Here is a 26,291-nt window from a genome sequence, read left to right on the forward strand (position 1 = left end):
CCAATTTCTGCCTTACTCCAACACTCTTCAAATCCCCTCACTCCTATTCATGAATCCCAGCCAGCCGCACAAAACCACCTCTCCACCACATTCCCAAGATCTTCATTCTTTCAACCTTCTCCTACTGAAGCACCACTCTGGAATTTGCTTCAGAACCAACCCTCTAGGTCAGAAGATCCAACCTCTCTCCTTACCATTCCATACGACCCATTACCTTCTGAACCCATCATCCCCAACCAACCAGAACCCAAACCAACAGAACCACAACCCAGAACGTCTGATCACTCTGCTCCCAGAGCATCAGCACGTCCTGCTGTCAGAACCACGGATACAGACTCTTCATCAGCCTTCACACCTGTATCCTTCCCCATCAATGTCATTGACTCTCCTCCCTCCAATACCTCTGAATCTCTTAGAAAATTCATGGAGGTTAGGAAAGAGAAGGTATCTGCCTTGGAAGAATATTACCTTACCTGTCCAAGCCCTAGGCAATATCCTGGCCCTAGACCTGAACGTCTAGTTGACCCAGATGAACCTATCTTGGCCAATCCTATCCAAGAGGCAGACCCCTTAGTCCAACAGGCTCACCCTGTCCCTGACCAACAAGAGCCAATTCAACCAGACCCTGAACCTGAACAATCAGTATCTAACCAATCCTCGGTTAGATCACCTCACCCTCTGGTTTGAAACTTCAGACCCTCACCGTGGAACCTCTGAACCCAATGCTCCCATAATTAACATTGGTTCTCCACAAGGTGCCTCTGAAGCTCATAGCAGCAATCACCCAGCCTCTCCTGCACCCAACCTCTCCATCATTCCCTATACTCACCTTCAGCCCACATCTCTCTCTGAGTGCATCAATATGTTCAATCATGAAGCCTCCTTGAGGCTCCGCAATGTGCAAGGTCAGACTGACCTCAGTGAGAATGCTGAAAATGTGGCTGATGAGTGGAACAATTTGAGCACTTGGCTGGTGGCTCAGTTTCCCGTTATGCTGCAGCTCCTGCATGCCGAGGGAAGTCAGAGCATTGAGGCTGCAAAGCAAAGGTTTGCTAGGAGGGTGGCTCTTCATGAACTCGAACAGAGAACCAAGCTTCTTGAAGCCATTGAAGAAGCCAAGAGACAGAAAGAACAAGAAGAAGAAGCTGCCCGTCAAGCAGCAGCTCAGGCTGAACAAGCCAGACTTGAGGCAGAACGTCTTGAAGCTGAGGCTGAGGCAGAGCGACTTGCACCAGTTTTGTTTACTCCTGCTGCTTCTGCTTCCATTCCAGAACCTCAAGCTGCTCAGAACGTTCCTTCCAGCTCTACTCCGACAAGCTCATCCAGACTCGACATCATGGAACAACGTCTTGACACTCATGAATCCATGCTGATTGAGATGAAGCACATGATGATGGAACTTCTGCGCCGTACTGACAAATCTTAGTTTTTTTTAGGATCTCTTCTTTTTCTTCCTTTTCCTTTTTATTTAACGTTGTTTTATTTAAACTCTGCTTATTTACTTACTTTAATTTGTTCATTTGCGATTCTATATGCATATATCTATATATATTTGTGTCACATATGTTTGCAAAACCTGTTTTATTCATAATTGTTCGATGTTTACATCATAATTCTTTCCATCATACATTATTCCCTATATCTAGAATGGAGGATCCTTCCTCATTCTTCTGCATTCTTGGCGCTGCTCCACTCTTTCCTTCTCCAGACGATCCAATGCACACTCTATGTTGCCGAGTTTGATGCTCAGCTTATCTTTTTCTAGACTATCTTCTGTCGTCTTGAGTCTCTTTTCCACAGTCTCCTTCTCTTCCAGCAGATTCAGCTCCCGCTGGCAAAGCTCCTGAATCTCTTCCACGAAGCAGAGGAACTCCTTCAGATCTTTCTCCATCTCTGGACCAAGATCTTCTTCAAGCAGTGTCTTCGTCAGCTCTTGTATGGTCTTTGTACCATCGGGATGCCTAATAATGAGGAACATATCTTCCTCAAACGCCTTCCTTCTGAGCTCTTCTAATGCCATTCTGTATGATGCCATTTTTTTTTCTGAATATTATTCGAGGTGTGAAGCTTACCTTTCTCTCCAACGTTTTTATAGGCTTCACTTTCTCTCTGAAAGTTAATGCTCTTACAGTTTCTCGAGGTTAAGTACTTGGTAACTGACCCTTCTATTTCCTCACTTGACCGGTGGTCAACGTTCATCCCTTGCATTAACTCTTCTATTTATTATCGCCTCACTCTGATTCTTACATCGTCTTCATTTTCTTTCAACTTAGACCTTCTCTAAGGGGGAAGTACCAAGCTAAGTTTTTCACACCCCAAGCTTTTTGCTTATGACAAAAAGGGGGAGTAAACCCAGTTTTTGATGTGTAAGATGTGTTAGTGTGACTTATTTTTCTTTTGGAGATTTTAAGAGTTCCACCTTCATGACCATAGATGTGTCACTGGGCAAATACAAGGAATACATTTCACTTCTTCTGAAGTGATTCTAAGTTGACTCTGATACCCAAGACTCTGATACCTTGTCCATGACTCTGATCACTTATGCGCTCTGATTATTCGTTTTTCATCTATGTCATAAGCTTTTCACTCTGAACTCTTATATGATTTAGCTCAGAATCTAGACTTTACTAACGTTTTCATCAAGCATTAGATTCAGGGGGAGCTAAGCTCAGAATCAAGCAGTGACTTGAATTCAGAATAAGCAAGATAAACTATTCACATCAGGATAAGTCTTATTCTATATCTCTAAACTCTGAGTGAATTCAGTTTAATGTTTAAGAATTGTTCATCAAAAAATCTTAGTTTTGTCATCATCAAAAAGGGGGAGATTGTAAGATCAAGTTTTGATCTAGTAGTACAACTCTATGTTTTGATGATTACAAGTTAACCTTTTGATATGAACAATTGTGGTACTCTAACGTGTTTTTCTGAGTGTGCTATTTACAGGCTCTGACCCTGACTCAATTTCACACAAATCAGAAGCACTGTGTATAAAGGGTAACCCAAGCAACGCTTTCGCATTCACCATGTTCAGTATGAACAGTGGAAAAGCTTCAGAAGATCTGAAGCTATACAAACTCTGATGAGGACTCAGTCGCTAGAAGCTCTGATGATCCAGAAGTTCTGACAACCAAGAAACACTGAAGGTTCAGATGTTCCGATGGTGTAGAAGACTCTGAAGATCCAGAAGCTGAATAGTGGAAACTCTGAAGTCCAGAAGCAAGAAACTCTGAAGGCCATGTTCTTCCCTCTGAGTTCAGAATCAGAAGATACAATGGTCAGAGGATCTGTGCTATCCCTCTGACTCTGATCAACCGGCTTCACAAGTTCCAATACGAAGCATTCCTCTGATCAGAAGTCTCCTAGGTTAAAAGGTCAAGTCGCTATCCAAGTACAAAAGCAAGTGTACCTTCCTGACGACCTACCTAACGTTCTCAGCCACAGCAGAAGCTGGATTTTCCAGAACTGCCCTCCAACGGTAGCATTTCCCATGCAACGCTCAACCCTAATCCTTGGAGTATATATAGAGGCTGAAGATTGAAAGAAGCGGCTAGAAGAAAAAAAAAATATATACAAGAAGCAATACACACGCGCAAGATATATTCCAAGCTTTCTTTCATCTTGTAATTTATTTTAGTTTACACTCAGCTTATTCAGAAGCAAACCCTTGTAAACACCAACCTCAAACAGTTGTTTGATTTTCCTTTAGGAGATCAAGGTTGATCGGATCCTAGAGAAGACTAAGAGAGTGAATCTTAGTGTGAGCTAAGTCAGTGTAATTGTTAGTCACTTGTAGGTTTCAAGTGCAGTTGTAACTCTTACCTGATTAGTGGATTGCCTTCATTCTAAGAAGGAAGAAATCACCTTAACGGGTGGACTGGAGTAGCTTGAGTGATTTATCAAGTGAACCAGGATAAAATCCTTGTGTGCTTTTCTATCTCTATCTTTTGCACTTAGTTCTCGAAAAGATTTGTTAAAATCTTTAAGGTGGTAGTTTTGTACTGAAAACGTTATTCAAACCCCCCCTTTCTACCGTTTTTCATACCTTCAGAGCCGGGGTATCAATGAAACCAAGGAGGAAACTCTCGCTTGCCTCCTACGCGCTGGGTGCATCTTTGCCCACGCGTTTGAAAAGTTCAACATCGCCACCATCGAAGCTGAGCGATTGAAGGCCGAGAGTGCTAAGCATCAAGAAGTCGCCGCTGCTTGGGAAAAGCGTTTCGACAAACTGGCGACGCAGGCAGGAAAAGACAAGGTCTATGCCGACAAGATGATTGACACGGCGGGGATTAAAATCGGCGAACTGGAGGATCAGCTGGCGCTGATGAAGGAGGAAGCGGATGGTCTTGACGCAAGCCTTCAAACTTGCAAAAAGGAAAAAGAGCAAGCTGAGAAGGACTTGATCGACAGAAGCGAGGCGCTGGTTGCTAAGGAGTCGGAGCTCGCAATATTGCGCACTGAGCTGGAGTTAGTGAAGAAGGCGCTGGCGGAGCAAGAGAAAAAGTCTGCCGAGTCCCTGGCCCTGGCGAGGTCTGACATGGAGGCGGTGATGCAAGCCACAGCTAAGGAAATCAAGAAAACGACTGGTGCTCACGCCGAGGCCCTCGCCTCGAAAGATGCCGAGATTGCTTCACAACTGGCAAAAATCAAAGTGCTCGGGGACGAGCTGGCGACGGAGAAAACCAAAGCCACTGAGGCGAGGGAACAAGCCGCTGACATCGCCCTCGACAACCGCGAGCGCGGTTTCTATCTCGCCAAAGATCAGGCCCAACATTTGTACCCGAACTTTGACTTTAGCGCCATGGGAGTAATGAAAGAGATAACCGCTGAAGGACTGGTTGGTCCCGACGATCCTCCCCTGATTGACCAACACCTCTGGACAGCGACTGAAGAAGAAGAGGAAGAAGAAGAACAAGAGAAAGAGAAAGAAAACAATGAATAATGTAATTTTAACATTACTTTAGCTTTTACTGCCACCTTGTAGTGTACTTTTCCGCCATGCATCTATGTTTAAGTAACCTCGCCACCTTGCCATAGCTTTTTATATCGCCGTTGGATATTTTGTAAACCATGTTGGAATGCTCTTCGCCGTACATTTTTTTGGTCGCCGTATTCTTATTGCTTAAAAAATTTAAGAACGAGTTTCATAGTTTAACCCCCCAACACGCCGGAGTAGTAAAATACTCAACATCCTGAGAGACCAAGCACTCGCCTTCCACCTTATTCATTCGCCGACCTTATATCTTGCGTTGTTTTTCACGCGTCATATGATTGAATTACGCCTAACGATTTCGTGCATTAATTTTAACTAGGACTTGTTGCTTGGTATTCCACCACCAAGACTTTAGACGTTTTCCCCAAAGGGAGAAAACGGCCTCCATTCTCGAGGGCTTCGCCCGGGGCTTTGCCCGCTCGGGGCTTACAATGCTTGGATCTCAATGGCCATTTGGGGGTCCCAAGACTTTTGCCTAGTTAACGGCGCTCGTCGTATTCTGGCGAGACTTACCCAGCACATCGTTTACGGGACCGGCGATCACGTCAGACTTTCCGGGGGGTGATTCACAGGCGTCAAAGGCCATTTGTGGAATCGCCGCCACCTTCAGGGTTCCAGCAAGCCCCTTTGGGGATCAAGCTTGTCCCACTTAGTGATCGCCGTAATTCTTTAAGTCGATCGGCAATTCCGATCGTCAGGGAATCCCTGGAATTTTTGGACACGAATTTCGTGAATTTTCGTTTTATTTTATTGATGGAGCGCCTCATTAAAAAACTCTTTTCGGAGAAAAAGAGCACGCTTTGTTATTGTAATACATTGGAGAATTTGGAAACACTTTTCAGAAAATTTTAAAGATATTTGGCTCCGGCGACTCCGCCTTGCTCGCTTTCTCGCCTGCGATCAACTATAATAGTAGCGCAAGCTCAAACTATTGAACGACCGAGGTAGCCGCCTTCCATCAAGCTCTTCTAAATGATAGGCCCCATTACCAAGAACTTTAATAATGCGGTAGGGCCCCTCCCAGTTAGGAGTAAGCTTATTTCCCGGGGCTCCCGATCGCCACTTGAGGACCAGGTCGCCGACCTGCATATCTCGGACGAGAACCCTGCTGTTGAACTTTGCCGCCACGCGCTGCTTCATCGCTGTTTCCCGAATGTGCGCCTCGTCACGCGTTTCCGACAAAAGGTCCAACTCCGCCGCCATATTGGCCTGATTCTCCCCTTCAAAATCTGGCTGGGTTCGCCATGTGAAGTTGTCAATCTCCACTGGCAACATAGCATCAACCCCATAGGTCATTCTAAAGGGTGTTTCCCTTGTAGTGGATTGCACAGTGGTGTTGTATGACCATAGCACCACCGGGAGTTCCTCCAGCCATGCTCCCTTAGCCTCCTTGAGCCGTCGCCTTAATCCACGCAGGATTACCCTGTTTGCAGATTCCACTTGCCCGTTTGCTTGCGGATGTTCCACAGAGGCAAACCTCATCTGTATGCCCATTTCCTTGCAAAATTCTCTAGTTTGATTGCTTGAAAACTGGGTCCCGTTGTCGGATACGATCGCCCTTGGGATCCCGAACCTGCAAACAATTCGCCTCCAGTAGAAGTTGACTATTTTTGCAGAGGTTATTTTGGCCAAGGGCTCGGCCTCAATCCACTTAGTGAAATAATCCACCGCCACCAATATAAACTTCATTTGCGACTTGGCGATCGGAAAAGGTCCGACCAAGTCCACGCCCCACATGGCGAAAGGCCACGGGGCGCTCATCGTTACCAGCTCCTTTGGCGGTGCCTTAGATAAATCAGCAAACACTTGACATTTTTTGCATTTTTTCACAAAGTCCATGCAATCTTTCCTGAGGGTGGGCCAGTAGAATCCCGCCCTCAACACCTTGCAAGCCAAAGATCTCCCCCCAATGTGGCTTGCGCACACTCCCTCGTGCACCTCAGACATGATCGCCTCGTACTTTTCTGGCAGCACGCATTTTAACAATGGCGCCGAAAAACCACGGCGATACAAGTGTCCGTCGATGAGAGTGTAGTGGCTCGCCTCTCGCCGCTGCTCCTTTGTGCATTGCTCTACTTCCGCCGGGTCCCCCGCCAAGATAGACAATATAGGCCCCATCCATGTCGCCCCTCTGTCCACACATGCCATAAGCTCGCCTTCAATGCTGGGGAACGCCCGCGTTTCCTGAATCACACTTCTATTGTTGCCGGGCTTTCGCGTGCTCGCCAATTTGGCCAACGCGTCCGCCCGCTGGTTTTCAGTCCGAGGAACATATTCCACCACAACCTCTTGAAAAAGCGTCATCAAATATCGCACTCGCTCCAGGTACTTGATCAGATTAGGATCTTTGACCTGGAAAGTGCCCTTCACTTGATTCTCCACCAACTGCGAGTCCGTCCTTATCAACAAGCTCCCGATCTTTACCTCCCGCACCAACTTCAACCCGGCGATGAGAGCTTCATACTCTGCCTGGTTGTTTGTGGCTTTGAACTCAAATTTCAGCGATTGTTCCAGTACTAGATCCCCTGGTCCCTCCAACGTTACTCCCGCTGCTATTGGAGGATCCATCTACAAAGAGAGTCCACTGTGTGTCTACTCTTTCAAACCGATCTGGGGTTAATTCCACCACAAAATCAGCCAGCGACTGTGCGCCAACCTTGCCTCGTTTATCATATTGCAACCCATATTCGGACAATTCAACCGACCAGGCGACCAATCTGCCTGACAAATCCGGTTTTTGTAACACTTGTCTCAGGGGTAAATCCGTCCGCACCGTTACTGGAAAACTCTGAAAGTAAGGTCTTAACCGCCGGGCGGTGACGAGGACCGCTAATGCTGCCTTCTCGATTTTCTGGTATCTGACCTCTGCGCCCTGGAGTGTGTGACTAACAAAATAAACAATTCGATGTTCGCCATCTACCTCCTGCAATATCACAGAACTCAGAGCACTATCGCTCACAGCAAAATACAAATGCAGCGGGTGTCCCTATATTGGCTTCGACAAGATTGGTGGCGACGATAGGAGTTCCTTGAGGCGAACAAAAGCTTCCTCACACTCCGCCGTCCACTCAAATGCGACATTCTTGCGAAGACACTTGAAAAAAGGGAAAGATCTGTCACCAGACTTAGGAAGAAACCGAGATAACGCTGCTATTCGCCCTGTTAAACGTTGGACCTCCTTCACATTAGAAGGGCTTTTCATCTGCTGAATCGCCTTGCATTTATTTGGGTTTATCTCTATTCCTCTGGATGTGATCATGAATCCCAAAAACTTGCCACCCTGAACACCAAAAGAGCATTTCTCCGGGTTGAGGCGCATATTGTGCTTCCTTATCTCGCCAAATGCTTCCCCCAGATCTTGATGATGGTCCAAACCACGTACCGATTTAACAATCATATCATCAACGTAAACCTCCATGTTTCTTCCCACCTGCCCAGCAAACACCCTATCCATCAACCTTTGGTAGGTCGCCCCAGCGTTCTTTAGTCCAAACGGCATGGTGCGATAGCAATAATTGACTCTGGCGGTCATGAAAGCCGTTTTGTCCTCGTCTGCCGGGTGCATGCGGATCTGATGATAGCCAGAATAAGCGTCCATCAAGCTAAGCAGTTCGTTGCCCGAGGCACCATCAACGAGGCTATCAATGCTGGGAAGGGGATACGAATCTTTTGGACATGCTTTGTTTAAGTCTGTGTAATCTACACACATTTGCCACTTCCCGTTCGCCTTCTTCACCATTACGACGTTCGCCAACCACGTCGGATACTTCACTTCCCTGATGAACTCTGCGGCCAGCAACTTGTCAACTTCCTGTTGAACCGCCTTTCCCTTGTCTCCTCCCAAGCGCCGCCTAAGTTGTGAAACAGGTTTGACACTTGGATTCAATGCTAGTCGATGGCAGATGAAGTTTGGATCAATTCCAGGTATGTCTTTGCAGCTCCAAGCAAACAAATCTAGGTTCTCCCCAAGCAGCTTTGTCAGGCGCGTCTCCTGCTCTTCTGTCAGTCTGGTCCCAATCTTCAAAGTGCGATCGCCAAACTTTAGCGCCTTCGTTTCTTCAATTGGCGTGGGCCTGTTTACCCGCCCCTCGCCACGTGGGTCAAGATTTTCATCCGAAGCTTCAATTTCATAACATCTATGACCGACCAACGCACTCTTCTTGCCATACAAGTTAAGGCAATTATTGTAACACTCCCTCGCCATCTTCTGGTCCACCTTCAGCTTTCCAACATTTCCACTGCTTAGCGGATACTTGACTGCCAAGTGGGCCGTTGAAATTACAGCACAAAGGCGATTCAATGTATTTCGCCCAATGATGACGTTGTAAGATGCCACCACCTGGAGAACCAGATACCTTACCTTCAAAACCCTGGCACACTCATCTTCCCCGAATATTGTGTCTAGATCAATGTATCCTCGCACCATCACTTGCTCCCCCGCGAAACCTACCAAGGTTCCTGCATATGGAGTCAGATCACTGTCAGTTAGTCCTAACTTGTCGAATGCATCGCCATAGATGATATCAGCCGAACTACCCTGATCCAGGAGTACCCTTCTAACGTTGAAACTGTTCATCCTTAACTGCACTACGATCGGGTCATCCTTATGAGGCTTTATCCCCTCAAAGTCTGCCATCGAGATTGTTATATCAGGGTGTACGAATCCAAAAGCGACCTCATGAACGGAATTAACCGCACGAACATGGCGTCTCCGCGCCGCATGGGTGTCGCCACCGCCGCCAAACCCTCCAGCGATGGTGTTTATGGTCCCGACGGGCGGTCCTGAGTGTTGAGCGAACGTGTCATCAGCTCCTCTTGTGGCGATAGCCGCTGATTCTTGCTTTTTCTTGCCCTTAGTGTCCACTCGCTCCTCCTCTCGCTTATGCGTTTTGTTGTGATCGCCGTTGTTGCGCCACTGGCCTTGGCGATTTCCTTGATATCCCGCCCGAATCAACTTATCAATTTCCCGCTGCAAAGTCCAGCAGTCGTTTGTGCTGTGCCCGGCGGACTGATGGAATTCACACCACTTCTTGGGATTGGCGTCCCGTGATTGATACTTAGGGGCCTCTGGCTCATCCACTAGATTTGCGCCCCTCGCCTCACGGAGCATATCCGTTAATTCGGTATTCATTACCATGTCAGCTTCCTCCCGCTGGCGATGGGACTTGGATTGCCATGGCCGGCGCTGTTCATAGTCATCACGCCGTGGATACAACTGCTCCTTGGTCGGCCTCAATGCCGGCTTCCCTTTATCTTGCCTCTGCTGCTTGCCATCCCCCTTATCTTCGCCATTCTTATCTTTTTTCGCGCGCTTGGGCGACGTGTCGCCCTTTTCCAGCTTCGCGCGCTTTCTTTTGAAAGCGTCGTCCTCCTCATCAAGAATATAAGTGCTGGCGCGAGCACGCATCTCCTCCATCGAACGCGCCGGCTTACGTGTCAATTTACTGTTCAATCCTCCCGGTAGCAAACCGTTTTTAAATGCTAGAGCACAAGCTCGAGGCTCCTCATCCTCAACCTTGACCGACGCTGCGCTGTACCTTGCCATGTACTCTTTCAGTGACTCTCCTTCTTGCTGGCGAATATTATATAGGTCATTGATCGTCACCGGCTGATTCTTATTCGCCGAAAATTGCACTAGAAACTTTGATGAGAAGTCTCTGAAATTCGAAATCGATCCGCGCGGCAAAGTTGTGAACCACGCCATCGCCGTCGATTTGAACGTCGATGGAAACATCCTGCACTTCACCGCATCTGACGCCGCAATTATCACCATCTTCGTATTGAAATACAGAAGATGATCCTTCGGATCGGAATCTCCGCTGTAAGAATCCAGAACTAACGTTTTCATATTATCCGGAATCGCCACACTCTCGACATCCTCCGAGAACGGACGGAACTCAGCCACGGAATCTGCTTCTCTGCTTCCATCGTCCCGCTGCTCGCGACGGTAGAAATCCAACTGAGCCTGTAGATGCTCATTCCTCTGCTAGATGTTGCCATTGCTCCTGTGTCACCGCCGGCTGTTGCTCCGGAGCAGGTGAATTCTCTGGTGAGCGCTCCAGAGATCCAACCTGTGAAGGCGATGGAGGAGGTGGTGGTGATGGAGGAGGAGAAGGCGGCTGTACTCCCGCCGTTCGTACCGGAGAATCCAGGATCACACGATGAGGCCGCCGAGGCGGCGAAATTCGTTGTCGCACCGGTGAATGATGCTGCCTCCTGCGTTGAGTCTTCATCCAAACCAAGAACGATGCAAACTCGATCGGAAAACGAACACCGGTTACAGAATCAAAATCAAAAGTCCAGAGAATTGCCAAATCACAAACAGAGATAACTTCCTGCACAATCAATCCACGTGAATGGGAGTAGAAAGTTTACAGTCCCCACAGACGGCGCCAAATGTTCTTGCAATGAACATTGATGAAAGGTATAGTACCTAGAGAGTGGAGAATTGCGCTAGAGAGAGAATGCTGAATTTCATGTATGATTTCATCAAATGAGCAAAAGTCCCTTACAACTGATAACTACCTCCAATTTATAGAGCTCGGGTACTACCTATTGGGCCAATTGGGCCTCCGAGATCAAGGCCCAATTTAAGGCCAGGGCCCCGCCACGGGGCGGGCTATATGCTGGGCGTTGCCCCTCTAGGGGCTCGCCCAGTCCACCCTTCTATTTTATCATTTTTTTATGTTTTCTCTTTTTTTTTTAAAGTGAGTGGGTCTACAAAAGCTTGAGCTTCTAATTTCGACTATTACCGTTTGGTTTTTCTTAATTTCAGGTTCAAATTGTGCGAGTGGAGAAGAGGACAAATGAGTGTGTTATGAGGAAACAAGCAAAGCGAGACAAATGTGTAAAGAAATAACTAATATGTTTGTATTTTTTCCTTTAAAATGTAGTTTTCCTTAAACATTCATGCTTGAATTTACAAATTGCTATTTTGTTGGGAAAGGACTCAACTTACACCTTTTTTGGCATTTTGTTGGGCGAGGACTCAGCTTGCACCATTTTTTGCATGGGTTTGAAACACAAAAATAAGAATCTGTGTTTGCAATTTGGTTTAAATAACCAAGATGAAGGATTCTTGATTCCATAGTTGAACAACTTGGAAGGCAAACTGTATTGACTAAGAAAATGCACCATTGAAGGGTACGTTGTTGCAACAATAATGATACGAGTGATGAGGATGATCAAGCTTCCAAATCATGTCCCATCCATATATTCTTCTATACTTGACAAGAGTTTGAGTTAAATATTTCAAATGATTTGTTCTATCGGTACAAGAAAAGAATGAGGGATATCCAACTTTAATAGAGACTCATACATCTTTTGAGGCGTGGGTTGAAGAAAAATGAAAGAGACAGCGGTTAAAGAACCCAAACTTGCTCATCAAGGTTTTGTAAGTTCCTTGAAATCATTATGTTCTTGCATCGACTTAAATTACTCCAAACCAATGTTAAATCTAGAAATTTTACTTAAATTTGATAGAAGAATGTTCAAGTTCATTGGTACATTACTTATTTTTATTTATATTATTAGTAAATTATAATAGTAAAAGTTGTGCATATTAATATCTATTTATTAACATAATAAAAATTTAAGACTAAAATTGATAACATAATGAGTTGAAGAATATTATAGAGATGTTGATGGAAACTTTTATATGTTAATAGTGCAAAAAATAATAGCATACCCAAGACATATATAAATATAAATAATATTTTTCATATCTTATAACTAATTTTATAAATATTTGAGTCATGTAATTTGAAACAATATCATTTACATGGAATTAGGTGAAACTTACAATTGGATAGTAAAGAGGCATAAGTCATAAAGTTGAAGTTCATTCAATAAATTTTTAGTAGTTATAAAATGTGAATTCCTAAAGTTCCATTCTATATTAGAAATTATAATAATTGATGTCATGAATAAATATTATTTATGACATGTGTCACAAATAATAAATGAGCACTCAAACACTTTGTTTACTGTAGTGTTAAGGTTGAATAAATGAGATATGCGAAAGTGTTGGAAAAAATAAAATTATAAGAGTAATATATGAAACTTGATTAAAAATAATTTAAATTAATAATTTAAAAAATAATAATAGAATGAGTTACTATTTAAGGAAGAAATATCAGATATATAAATATGAATTAGACTTAGGTAAATGTTCAAATTGAAATAAATACAAACATTTGATTTTTTTTAAATATCTTTGAATTTTAATTTTAACTATCCAATATTGAAATTTTAAACTAAAACCAATATAGATGTTAATTTTAAATTGAAAGAAAATTATTTAAACACCATTTACTCATAAAGCAAATATTCATTAAAAACATAACAGTTAAAAATTTAATTAAATTGAAATTGAAAGAAATCATTTAAATACAATTTAATCTATTTTTATTTTGACTTAGTAATTGAATGAATAATTGAAGTTGTTATAATAATATTTGAGTGTTACTAATCCTTTAATCTTCCACTGATGTCAAGTGGTAAAATTTCCAAGCAATTTTTTATTGTCTTTATAATAAACTTATACTAATTTGTTTTTCTTTTTCTCTATAGATTGAAATTGTAATTTCTTATGGGAGATGCGTAAAAAGGAGAAATTTGCATGACTTCCTACACTCTATAATTTGGTGCATTATTGTTTTGTACTAAAACATTATGGATGGCTAGAAGTTTTATGTCGGTTTTGATTTTCACCCTCCTCAAAGGGGATCCAAAAAGCAAAACTAGCAAAAAAGACCCTCTAAGATTCTGCAGACCCAACCAAAACCCAACCAGACGGTCAAAAAAATCTAGCAAAACGGGTTTTTCTAATGACTAATGCTTGCTAGGTTACTTCTCATACAACAGCAGCGTTGCATGCTCACATTTTAGTTTATTATTAATCTTTATATATTTTTTTTATTTTAGATGTTATTGGGCATTTAGTTCAAAAAAGGTGGATTAGTAGAAGGTGAAAAGGATGGGAAAACAAATATGCATATAGATGTTGCGCTACATGATTCGACGTGAGTCTTTTTCATACATTGATTGATTATATTAAATTTTTTAGACTCTCCTAAATCATTAGGTTTACTTTATTAAAATTAGAAGGAAAATTGCGGAGGCAATCAATGTGTACACTTTGACGCTTATACGCAGACCACATGGTGGCGTACTTAAGCCAAGAAAATAACGAAGAAATTTTAGTTTAGATAGTTCATTTGTGTAAGATCAAAAACTTGGGATGTTGATGATGAAGTTCGAGATTGGGTACACAGTTGAAAGGAACCATGTTTGATGGAAGACTAGGAATTAAGCGTTAACTAGCTTACATGTAAGTTCTGAAGACCTTGCAACTGAGAGCAATTCAAGGTGCAATGATGAAAATACCAAGTATACAAATTATTTTGGGATTTAGTCAGTCAAGGGCGTCAATTTGTTCTAACTAAGCTCTTCTTTTCTATGTGAGATTCATATGCATACTCCATAGTAAAGTTATTTGGATATCTAAGTAAAAACCTTTTCTTGGCTTAAAAAAACGCAAAAAAAATCCGCCGGAACTCCAAGATGCATAAACTCCCAAGAACATCTACTAAACTCATAGGCTTTAGGCATGACAGCACCAGTGTGAAGCAGATTCAACAATTCTCATATTTAAAATAAATTTTATTCTCTTCATTCACGATTCTTCTTGTAGTAAATCTATAAAAATAACTAGGAATATGAAGAAATAAAATACACATTATAAACAAAAATGAATATCCCCGTGTATTTCACGGGTTGCAATACGAGGACTTGAATTAAAATTTCTCGAGTCAAAATCTGTTTATATTTTCCTTTTTTTTTCCTTCTGTTTTTATGCTCAAACAACAATTATTCTATATGAAAACTACTGTTACCTCCAAAAAAAAATTGAAAAATTACTTTCTTTTGGGTAAGACGTCTTTCTTTGACGGAAATCATGCTCGAGTCGAGAACATCCATAGCACTGTGAGGTTACCTCTCTTAGGGGAAAGTTACATTCATTCTACATGAAACAAAAAATAAAAATCTATATGAAAATTACCTAAATGCACAACAAATTTACCTCACATAATTTGCCTAGCTTAAAACTCTCCTGTATTGTCATTTTTTCTCTTTTTTTTCACTCTCTTTTATTTCTTAGATTTCTTTTCATGTGTTTATTTGTTTGACATAAATAAGGATGAAAATACACACACACACATATATATATATATAATAGTTTATTTTCTGCAAGAGAAAAACAAACACATTTATCATGAAAAAATACTTACAAACTAATATTTTCTTATATCTAAAATTAAATTTTATCATTTATTAATCGGTAAATTATCTTTGACCATTGATAAAAACTACTACACACACCCTTATTAATACCAACCACCCTAATGTGTAGCGGTAGTGAAAATGTAACACACTTTCAAGTGTGGTACACATTGGAGGATGATAATGATAGGTGTGGGTGATATTAATATCAATGTCCATTATCTTTTAATACATATAACAACAATAACAGATATTTTAAAATTTTACGCAATAAAAAAATGAATATCCCCTGTGCATCGCACGGGTAAAAAATACTAGTATATATATATATATATATATATATAAAGATTTTAGTAGGTAGTTGAATAGATTATTAACTTAAGAAATTTTATTTAGTTTTTAATTTTATTATTAAAGGTATTAATACAAAGGAAATGTTTTATTATTTAATGCATTTAATGTAAAGGAGTGTAAAAAATAAATTCTCCTTTACATATGTATATAGAAGATGGAAGATTTTAGTAGGTAGTTGAATAGATTATTAACTTAAGAAATTTTAATTAGTTTTTAATTTTATTATGAAAGATATTAATACAAATGAAATATTTTATTATTTAATGTATTTAATGTAAATGAGTGCAAAAACTCAAGTCTCCTTTACATATGTATATAGATAGAAGATTCTTTTATGGGTACATTGAAATAATAAATTACATTTTTCAGGGATTGAATCCTAGACCTTCCCCTCCGGCTCTCCTCAACCCGTATGTCCTCAGCTTTTACTGCAAGAGCTATTCTTCAGGGACATCCATATATACCTTATTATTAAAAAGCATCTTTCATTTTAGAGAAGAGAAATTATTTTTCTTTTTGTTCAAATTTAAGTTATCCATTAATTAATTAGAATCATATCTAAACATAAACATCAGAGAGGGTGACGTGGAGAAAGTAGGAATATAAAAGAAACTCGAAGTTGATAAGTAAATATGAAACCACAAGAAGATGTGTAACTATATCTTTCATAATTCAAAAATAAAACAAAAATTAAGCCTTCTATCTTATAATTTTTAGCTCAAGTCTCCCTAATAAGATAAACATTGAAACAAATAAAATTATTATCAACCAGCAAGAATCAGAGTCAGAGTTTTTTTTTTTTTTGAAAGTCAGAGTCAGAGTTAAACATAAACTTGATATTTCTGATAATCAAAACAATATAATCTCTTAGTAAAGTCATATTTTATGAGAGGAAAAAGTGAGATATTCAATAAATTTTCATACTAACGACGATAGAAAAAAAATAGTGAGATTGCTAACCATTCTATATTTTATATATCTTAATAGTTTTTGAATCTGAACACATTCCTTTAATTTCCAAACTAATTCTAAAACACAAAAAAGATAAAACGGTTGAAAAAAAGTTGACCCCGAAGATAATTTTTTTAGTTTTAAGAAGATAATGATTAATTAATGATATCTCTTAGTTATTTTATCATAATTCCAAAATAAGATAAAATAAATAAAACAACTGAAAAACCTGTATATATAGTGTGTAAGTTCCTGCTTGAAACCTCACACATTCTAAGCTTCCCTAATTTCTTTCTCTCTCGTTCTCTCTTTGAGTGTTGTGCTATTCTGCTGAAGAAAAACCTTCAATAACAATGTCTACAGCTCGTACCGTTATTGGCATTATAGGTTCGTTCCTTCATCTCTTTGATTTTGCATGTGTCTCTCACCGCCACCTTTGAGTCTCATTTAATTTTAACCTTCTATATATTATCATAATTTTGATTTGTTTGGAGTGCACAATGCTAATGAAGTTTCTTGCTAGCGTTCTGATGATCAGTTTAACTCTTGTATGCAGGCAATGTCATCTCTTTTGGCTTATTCTTCTCACCAGCGTAAAATCTCTATCTTTATGATTTATTTGTTGTTGGTTTCTCTATTTTATAATTTCCTATTTTTATGCATGAATTTCTCAAACTAGTGACTTGATCAATGAATTGCAGTCCAACGTTCTACAAGATTATAAAGAAGAAGGATGTGGAGGAGTTCAAGCCAGATCCTTACTTAGCTACGTTGCTGAATTGCGCGTTTTGGGTATTTTATGGATTACCTTTCGTGCACCCGAACAGCCTTCTAGTGGTTACCATCAATGGCGTTGGCCTTTTATTCGAAGTTGTCTACCTTGCCCTATTTTTTACCTATGCCACCAACAAAGGACGGGTGCGTATGTTTAATTTTTTTTTTATCTGAGTTTGCTTATTTAATTAATATGAGGTTGTCTAAATGACCTATGAGAAAGTTTGAGTTAAATAACTCATCATCCAATCACGTTGGAGATAAGTGATTTGGAAATAAATTAAAAAATAAAATCTAGAAATTTCAACTCAGATGATGTGTTATTTAACCCAAACTTTCTCATGAGTCATTTAGACATACTAATTTAATATATGTTCATTTAATTACTTTTCACTCATGTATATCTTCCCTAATTTCAGAAAAAGGTGCTATATTGGCTTCTCGCCGAGGCTGTGTTCTTTGGTGTCATTATTGGTGTTACATTGGGGCTTAGGCACGGAACTCACGATCGATCGTTAGTGGTTGGCATTGTATGCGATATCTTCAATATTTTGATGTATATCTCTCCACTTACAATCATGGTATGTTTTTTTTTCATCTCAAACCTTAGTGTATTGTTTCATCTCTCTCTATATATATGTTTTCAATCTAACTTATCCATACCTTTGGCATATATGATATAATTAACAGGCACAGGTTATAAGAACTAAAAGTGTGAAATACATGCCGTTCTGGCTCTCTTTGGCTAACTTCCTTAATGGTGTCTGCTGGACATCATATGCTCTACTGCACCCCTTTGACCTTTATGTCCTGGTAACTAGATTCATAATTCTTTACTTTTTACTCATACAGATAACGAGCCTCTTTTAATATGGAACAAATATATTTATATTTTCTTTATAAGAATTATGTTTCAATAAGTGTGTTTTGGTCTGCATTCAAACGAGTTATATTTCTCTTTATTAATTTTTCTTTTACCTTTAATTTTATATTCTTGCAGATCTCCAACAGTATTGGATCAGTTTCTGGACTTGTTCAGCTCATACTATTTGCTTACTACTACTTCTTCGGAGTAAAGGATGATAGCACAACTGAGAATGATGCTTCCAAGCCAACTGAGAATGCTTCCAAGCCAACTGATATTAGTCCAGTTTGATGATCCTCGGATATAGAATTTTTCTTTATTCTTCATGCTTTTTTTCATTCTAGATTTTATACTTTTAAGTAGTAGATGATAAATATCACAACGTTTTATAGGTCTATTTTATTTTTATGAATAGAGAAGTCTGGTTCAGATTTCTTATAGGTTGTTTTTTTTCTTTAAAATAAATATCAAGTTATTTTTTGTTGTCAATTTCGTTTAAAAGGATATAGCTTTAAGTTATCCAGGTTAATTTCCACATTAGGTAGTAATTAATTATTTTATTGAAATAATTAGTCAATATGGTGAAGTTACATTTATTTTTTTCCTTTTAATTTTATACAAAGAGCTATTGTAAAAAACAATACATTAATTACAAATAAAACAAATAAAAAAATAAAGAGTAAATAGCTGCGATATCTAGAATAAGTAAGGATGGATTTGTGGTAATTTCAAAAAGTTAGTGAACTAAACCAAACAAAAAAAATATAGGGACCAAAATCAAATATTTCCTATATTTGAAGTACCAAAAACATATTTAATGACTTCTTTAAATATCAATGTTAGATCATTCAATTCAGTAGGTCCTTTACGAAACTTTGAAATAGATAATACAGGATAACAAAGTCAGTTAGTTTGTTAATAGTCAGTTAGGAAGTTTGTTAGGACGTTAGAGTTAGTTGCAGAATTAGTTACGGTAGCTTTAGGCTAACTAGATTAGTATTTAAGCTAACAACTGAGAATGATGTAAATTACCAATTCATTTTTCACGTTTATGAATAACAATCATCAATTCTCAATAATAGATTCTTAAAGTTTAAAAGTTTTTCTAAAATATGAATTGCTGAGAGCTATTCCGGAAGTGGAAAATGTGGTAAATTCGTTGAAAAAAAGGGATGGAAGGAAAAAGAAATTAAAATGTATATTGAAGAAGATCAAGGGGTAGAAGTTGAACTAACTAACAAAAGTGTTGGACTGGTAAGTAAACAGATCGACATTGTAAGCATGAGTTTCTGAGCAGTAAATAGTATTCTGTTTTGAGTATATGGCAAGAAAGATCAAATGGAAAATATTTTTGTTTTTGTTGGATGAGAAAATAATAGAATTTTGAATGCGTAACTCTACATCCAAAGTTAATTCAATAGTTGTTTTCGATATATAAACGTTATCTTATATCTCTAGTAAATGCGAGACTTTTTAACCTTAAACCAGACACCAGAGTTACCACATTTTTTGGGCCTGTGTAGTTCATTTTGTGCTTCATCTCATCTGTGTGTTAAAAAATCGATCAGAACCTCTGTTTCATCGGTGGCAGTATGTGAAGTATTTGCCTACTGATCTACTGATCTAGTGAGTAAACCATTGCTATACTTTCGTGCACCAAATAAAATCATGCTTGGTCGGGAGTGTATTAGCTTTAGAAGCTAAGTGCGGGCTTGACCTTTTATTATAAGCTATTGGTTTTGTCCCTTGCTTTGGAATATTGTCGTGCTCTGTTTTCTTGGTCTTCCAAGCTGCTAGTGGAGTTAATTTATAGATTGCTTGGCTATGAATGTTCACGAACTTTAGGGATTCAAGGATCAAGCAAAATGTTCTCAAGGAATGATATGTATATATTTAATAAAATTCGTTTTTTCTGTTAAGAAATCAATAAATATGTGATGGTATTCTTTGAAAACCCATTCTTTTTTTTTTAATAAGCCAAGTTGTATTAAGAACTCGGAGTATAAGGATACTTCGATCTCAAATACACGAAGAAAGTAAACACAAATAAAACAGATTATAAGGCAAAGAAGCTAAAAACCAGAAACAAGACAAACAGCATATAACCACCCACAATACACCATCCAAGACATGACACACACCAACGATAGACCAAGACCCACAAATCTTCACCGCCTCGAATCACGAAAATTCATCAAACCAACCTAGTGAATTAGAGGACAGCACACCCATTTAAAAGGATTGGATACACATAAATGGGTTGGAATACCATTCATGTACTCGGGGGCGGAGCAAGAATTTCATAAAGGACTAAGATCTAAAAGAATATAATTTGTAAGAAATTTTTTTTTTTGGTTACAAGGAGGGCTAAGCCCAAAAACGAAAGAAAACTACACTAAGATAGAGCAAGGGAAAGTGACTCCCATCCGATCAAACAACAAGAGGTTCAAGCAACTAGGAGGAGGAGACTCAAAGCAGTGCAGCCCCAAACCCAAGCCATGAGAAGCGTTTGCAAGGCAATCAGCAACTTGGTTCGCCTCACGCGCGGACATGAACACAGACGACATCCCAATTTCTAGCCAAACAAACACGAATCTGGTTCACAAGGGACGCATATGGATGAAGAATTGCACACCCCTCATTTACCAAATTGACAGCAACTAGGGAGTCACTCTCAACCACAATCTTACGCAAACCTCTTTCCCAGGCAAGGGTAACCATGGTAAACATAGCCCAGAGTTCTGCCCATAAGACGTTCGAAGAGCCCAGGTTACGGCTGAACCCAAACAACCAGTTACCCCGATGATCGCGACAAACTCCTCCACAACCCGCTGAGTTAGTTGTACCGCGTACAGAACCATCAGTGTTGCATTTAAACCACGAAGCGGAAGGTGGTTCCCAACCAATCTGGACCTCCTCGTAGCGTCTAGTTCCGCCCACGACTGGGTCTTGAAGCACTCGCAAGCTATGAGTGTAATCAAGCTTTGTCTTCATTGCCATAGGCACCATGCACCTCAGGTCAAACGGAACACCCTGGAAGACAAAATTAGCACGCGACTTCCAGATGGCCCAAAGGAGGAGAGCGAAATCTGGAGGGCCACTCCTCCCTATCGAGTTTAGCAAATCTGTCTGCAGGTTGTTCATAACCCAACCTCTCAGGTCACCAACAAAGAAGAGGCTCGCATGGCGTTGATCAACCAGATGCAGCCATAACGGTTTCACCATTGCACAGTCCCGGAAGAGGTGAATAGGAGTCTCATCTTCCTCATTACAGAGCGGGCACGTTGGCGTTGCTGTCAAGTTTGATTGCCATCGCCGGTAATTTACCCAAAGCCCATTATGCAGGAGCCTCCATATAAAGTTACAGACTTTAAAGGGGCCTTTCAAACCCCACACATACTTCCAATCTCTAGTCTGATTGCTACCCGAAGAAGTTAGGGCATCATAGGCAGATTTAGAAGTGAAGTTTCCATCACTAGTTAAGCCCCATATCACACGATCCCTTCCAATATCTGGCGTTGGTGGAGGCATGGTGAGAATTTCAGACACAATGTGGGCAGGGAGAAGGTTTACAAACTCTGCCAACTTCCAAGCACCACTTCGTTGATCAAAATAATCTGCCACACTCCTAACAGTATCGATGAATTGGACTGGAGAAAGCGCCACGTTGGCAAGGACAGTCCCTGAATGAAGCCACACATCAGACCAGAAATTGATATTGCTCCCATCCCCCATCCTCCAACGAAGATGCTGTCCAAGATCATCCCATGTTCCTCGGATCGCTCTCCAGACATGGGATTCCGAGTGACGTCGCTGTACCACCGGAATGGATTGGTTCCCACACGCATATTTATCACAGAGAACTCTAGCCCACAAAGCATCAGGGTTTGCTACCAGGCCCCAACCCAATTTCATCACCAAAGCCCGATTGAACTCATGCATCCGACGGAAACCTAAGCCCCCTTCCTGCCTCGGACAACAAAACTTGGACCAAGATATTGGGTGAGCCGCGCGAGTTCTGTCAGAGGTTCCCCACACGAAATCTCTCTGGATTTTCTCAAGCTTGTGGCAAACCTCTTTGGGGAGAAGGCTTGTCTGCATACAGTAAGTTGGGAGAGCACTGATGACAGACTTCGCAAGGGTTGTCCTTCCCGCAAAATTTAGCACATGAGACCTCCAAGTTGAAAGCCGTTGTTGTGTTCGATCGAGAATATATTGGTAAGACCTTGCTGTTACTCGTTGGTGAGCTAGAGGAACACCAAGATAACGACCAAGGTCATCTGTCAAAGAGATTCCCGCCACTTGAGCCAGCTGCCTTGAAATATTAGAATTCACATTAGGAGAGACCATCAACCTGGTTTTCGGCAAGCTCACCTTCATACCGGAAGCTTGGCAGAAATCCTCAAGGCAGGCCACTGTAATCTCCATCTGATTTACAGTCGCTTCTCCAAACAATAAGAGATCATCTTTGTAAGAAAATTTCAATTCTTATCAAATAAAAAAATGTAAGTAGGAAGTAGAAAAAGACTACATTGTGTGTGCCCTCTCAAAATTAGGAAGTAGAAAAAGTAGCACACGGTAAGTTCATGACAAATAATTATTGAAAAGAAGAATCATGAGATATCTTTATCTCTTCCGCATCAAAATATTATCAGCACAAAAGTTCCTTTGTCTTGTAGATAAAGATGAAAACTGCAAAGTATAAACAATTTACTAAGATATATTCATAGTTAATATCGTCAAACATATAATTAATAAAATCAAACATATAACTTTACACTTGAAGGCTAAAGTTGTGCTCGTCGTTGTTTCACAGAGTATAAATTATCAATTACCATATCAGTGATATATTTTCAGCAATTTCATTTTCAATATAAACAAGCATGTAATCAGTGAGAAAATGATCTTCCATCTTGTTTTTATTACTTTTATAGCTGAAAAAACACGTTTAGTCGTTTCTGTTGATACAAGAAGAGCCAAAACAAGTTGTAACAATCTATCAAGTAAAGGATGGACAATTAATTTTTCGGTCTCAACTAACTTTTGACACAATTCACCAATAGTGGACAAATTATGAAAGTTGACATATTTGACCACATCAAATTCATAATGTTGCAATTCATATTCTAATTGAATCTTTTCTAGGCTAGATAAATTTGAAGGATAGAATTTCTCAACAAGACTGCAAATATGCCCAACATCAAATGACTTGAATGAATCCCTAAGATCTAAAGTTGTGGTCAGCTTTGAAATAGACAATGAAAATCTTCATTGAGTATAGTCTTCTCTTCTGTTAGACGATCTAGAAGATTTGACTTTTCTTTGCTTGGACAGTTTATCTTCTGGCTTTGACCTTTCTCCTCTTGAATGGAACTTCTTCTTGCATTGTTTTTCACTTTGGACATCAGACAATGAGGGATGTGAGTCATAAGTGTTGTTTTATGAAATATAGTTCATATAAAATTTCAACCATTACACTTATACTCTTGAAAATTGCAATCATTCAAAATATGATAAGCAATATATTCAGCGTTTGAACTTAAGTACTTAACAGACTGTTCTTGTACGTACTTTGAGGGGGAATGTCACTTTCTTAACTTGAACAAATCAAATTCTAGACGATTGTCTGGTAGAGGATCTAGGATTCCAACTCATGATTGTGAGTTGAGTTTCTACTCAGAGACTTGAATGATTATTTAATTAATCTTTTGTGATCGATGAAGGTTTGCTGCACTTGAATATTATCACCTGAAGGATAACATTTTTCTCATATGATAATCTAATCTTTTATATACTACTCGATAATCAATCAACCAACCCCTACCCCTTTACTTTCTTTCATCTCTAAATTCAGTTTATAATATACTTTAGTCCTGGAGAGAACGATTTTGGTGTTACACCTTGTACTGCAATAATCAGTTTGATTGCAGGATTACTTTGACACGCACCCGCGACAGTGCGTTTGTCAACAATGCCAACGAAAATTGGTTGATTATGTTCTTAGTTTTTTATTCTGAGTTGCGGGTTAGAGATGTTTGGGATCATAGGTATTAGTTTTTGGATAACCTTTGTTGCCGTCATTGCTCGAACCAGGATGAATCTGCTATGCGCTATTTGCGTGACTGTATCCACGTGTAGGAAGTCTGAATCAGGTATGGGGGTGCCTTTAGATGCTGCGTTTTTCCACTCTAGCCCGCAAACTGCGGTTGGTTATCTCGTCCATCATAGGAACCATAGAAGGTGTGGGATCATTTGGTGGTGGCTTTGGCGTTGGCGTAACAATGCCATTTTTCGTGACATGCCATGGTCGGTGGAGTATGTGTTGCAACATGTGTTGCTTATGGTAGAGGATTGTGATAATATTTTGACCCCGCCTTCTATCACACCAACATCTTGTTCTCACAAATTCCTATGAGTTTGCAAGAGTTCCACTCAAATTAAGCTCAATACTAATGGAAGCTTCGTTTCCATAAGCAACATATTGGCTATGGCAGTCTAATCCTAACCATTCTGGAAACTGGTTGGGTGGTTTCTCGGTGTTCGAATCAGGGTTTGTGTTCTTTTTGTGGAGCTTTTGGCCATCAAACATGGCCTTCTTTGGGCTTGGAGTTGAGTTTTTGATATGTTATTTGTGAGAGTGACTCGCCGGATGCTATTAGGATATTGAATATCCCTCCGTTGACGTCACATCTAAGGGCTTTGTTTACGTAGATTGTTGATCCTTCTACTCATCCTCGGTGTGTTTCTTTTCATCGTGTTCCGCAAGAGGCTAATACGTGCACTAATAGACTTACTAATAGACGTACACTATTAGGATGTTAAATATCCCTCCGTTGACGTCACATCTAAGGGCTTTGTTTATGTAGATTGTTGATATTTCTACTCATCCTCGGTGTGTTTCTTTTCATCATGTTCCGTGAGAGGCTAATACGTACACTAATAGACTTACTTCGTTGGACTTGCACTTGAAGTTTTCCCACCTGACCTGGCCCCTTTCGCTTGCAGAACTTATACATCTTCTTGCTTCTGACCGGCGTTGTTGTGCCGACTTAGTGTAATTTGTTTATTTTTCGCTTTCATTGTATTACTGAAAAAATTTACATAGTGACAAAGTAAAATGTTTTACACATTTCCAATCATATTTCTCCCTTCTCAAATTTAAGTTTAAATTCATCAATTATAATATAATAGATGGATGAATTCTAAATATTTTTGGTTAATGATTAAATTAATCCTTAATTTTATAACCGAGTTTGATTTTAGTTTTCGACAGAAAAATGATATTTAGTGGCGGTCAAAACTAGCCAGTAATTATAAAAATGATAGCAACTAAATATCACTTTTCTACCGAGAGACTACAATCAAACTCCCTTCTAAAATTAGGGACTAATTTAACCATTAGTCATTTATTTTTACATTCAATGCATGAAAATTAAAATTATAATTAAAATTGAAAATTCAAAAGGAACTTATAAGCCGGTCAATTGAGTATTCAAATAAACTATAAATTAACCTAAAAGTCCTAACAAACACTCCCTCAACTAACATTTAACTTAATATTTTAAAAATATCATTTTATTTGGAAGGGCACTTATTTATTATTTTTTTAATTTGAGTTTACTTTATTATTATACACATAATATGTGCGCACGAGGCAAAATTGGTGAGCCAAACCGTGCCGAGCCGAGCCGAGCTAACGGTGTAATATGTCAGTACGTGAGTGCCCCGTCCATACATATCCAAAACATCCTCGTCCCAATATCTGATGCTGCCTCGTCCGCCAAAACGCTCCAATGTTCCTCTCCACGTGTCCTTATATGACTGGCTCTTCCTTTTCTTTTTCTTTTTTCTTTCTCCTTTTGAGAAATACTCTTAAACACTCAATTTTCAACACTTTCTTTACTAACGCTCTCGTTTTGATTGATCGAAATTCATATAGGATACATTAGATTATATGGGCTCGTGCGACCGACATGAATTTTAACCAATCAAAAAGAGAGTGTTAGAAAGAGTGTGAAAAAGAGTATTGTTATTATTTTTCTTCTTCTTTAGCTCCTATTTTTTTTTTCA

The 26,291-nt window shown here is 39.7% G+C and overlaps 1 protein-coding gene across 1 annotated transcript in view; it reads left to right on the top strand.

Annotated features, from left to right (window-relative positions):
- Nucleotides 1-18,512, top strand: part of LOC130713335 (bidirectional sugar transporter SWEET5-like) — a 40,404-nt gene extending 21,892 nt beyond the window's left edge. Inside the window, exons 3-8 of the mRNA XM_057563110.1 lie at nt 16,919-16,969; nt 17,139-17,175; nt 17,284-17,500; nt 17,776-17,937; nt 18,047-18,169; nt 18,357-18,512. Of these exons, the coding sequence (XP_057419093.1) occupies nt 16,919-16,969; nt 17,139-17,175; nt 17,284-17,500; nt 17,776-17,937; nt 18,047-18,169; nt 18,357-18,512 (746 nt within the window). The remainder of the gene's footprint in view (nt 1-16,918; nt 16,970-17,138; nt 17,176-17,283; nt 17,501-17,775; nt 17,938-18,046; nt 18,170-18,356) is intronic.
- The last annotated feature ends 7,779 nt before the right edge of the window (nt 18,513-26,291 follow it).

This window comes from Lotus japonicus, chromosome 1 (assembly GCF_012489685.1).
Source record: "Lotus japonicus ecotype B-129 chromosome 1, LjGifu_v1.2".
Classification (NCBI taxonomy): domain Eukaryota; kingdom Viridiplantae; phylum Streptophyta; class Magnoliopsida; order Fabales; family Fabaceae; genus Lotus; species Lotus japonicus.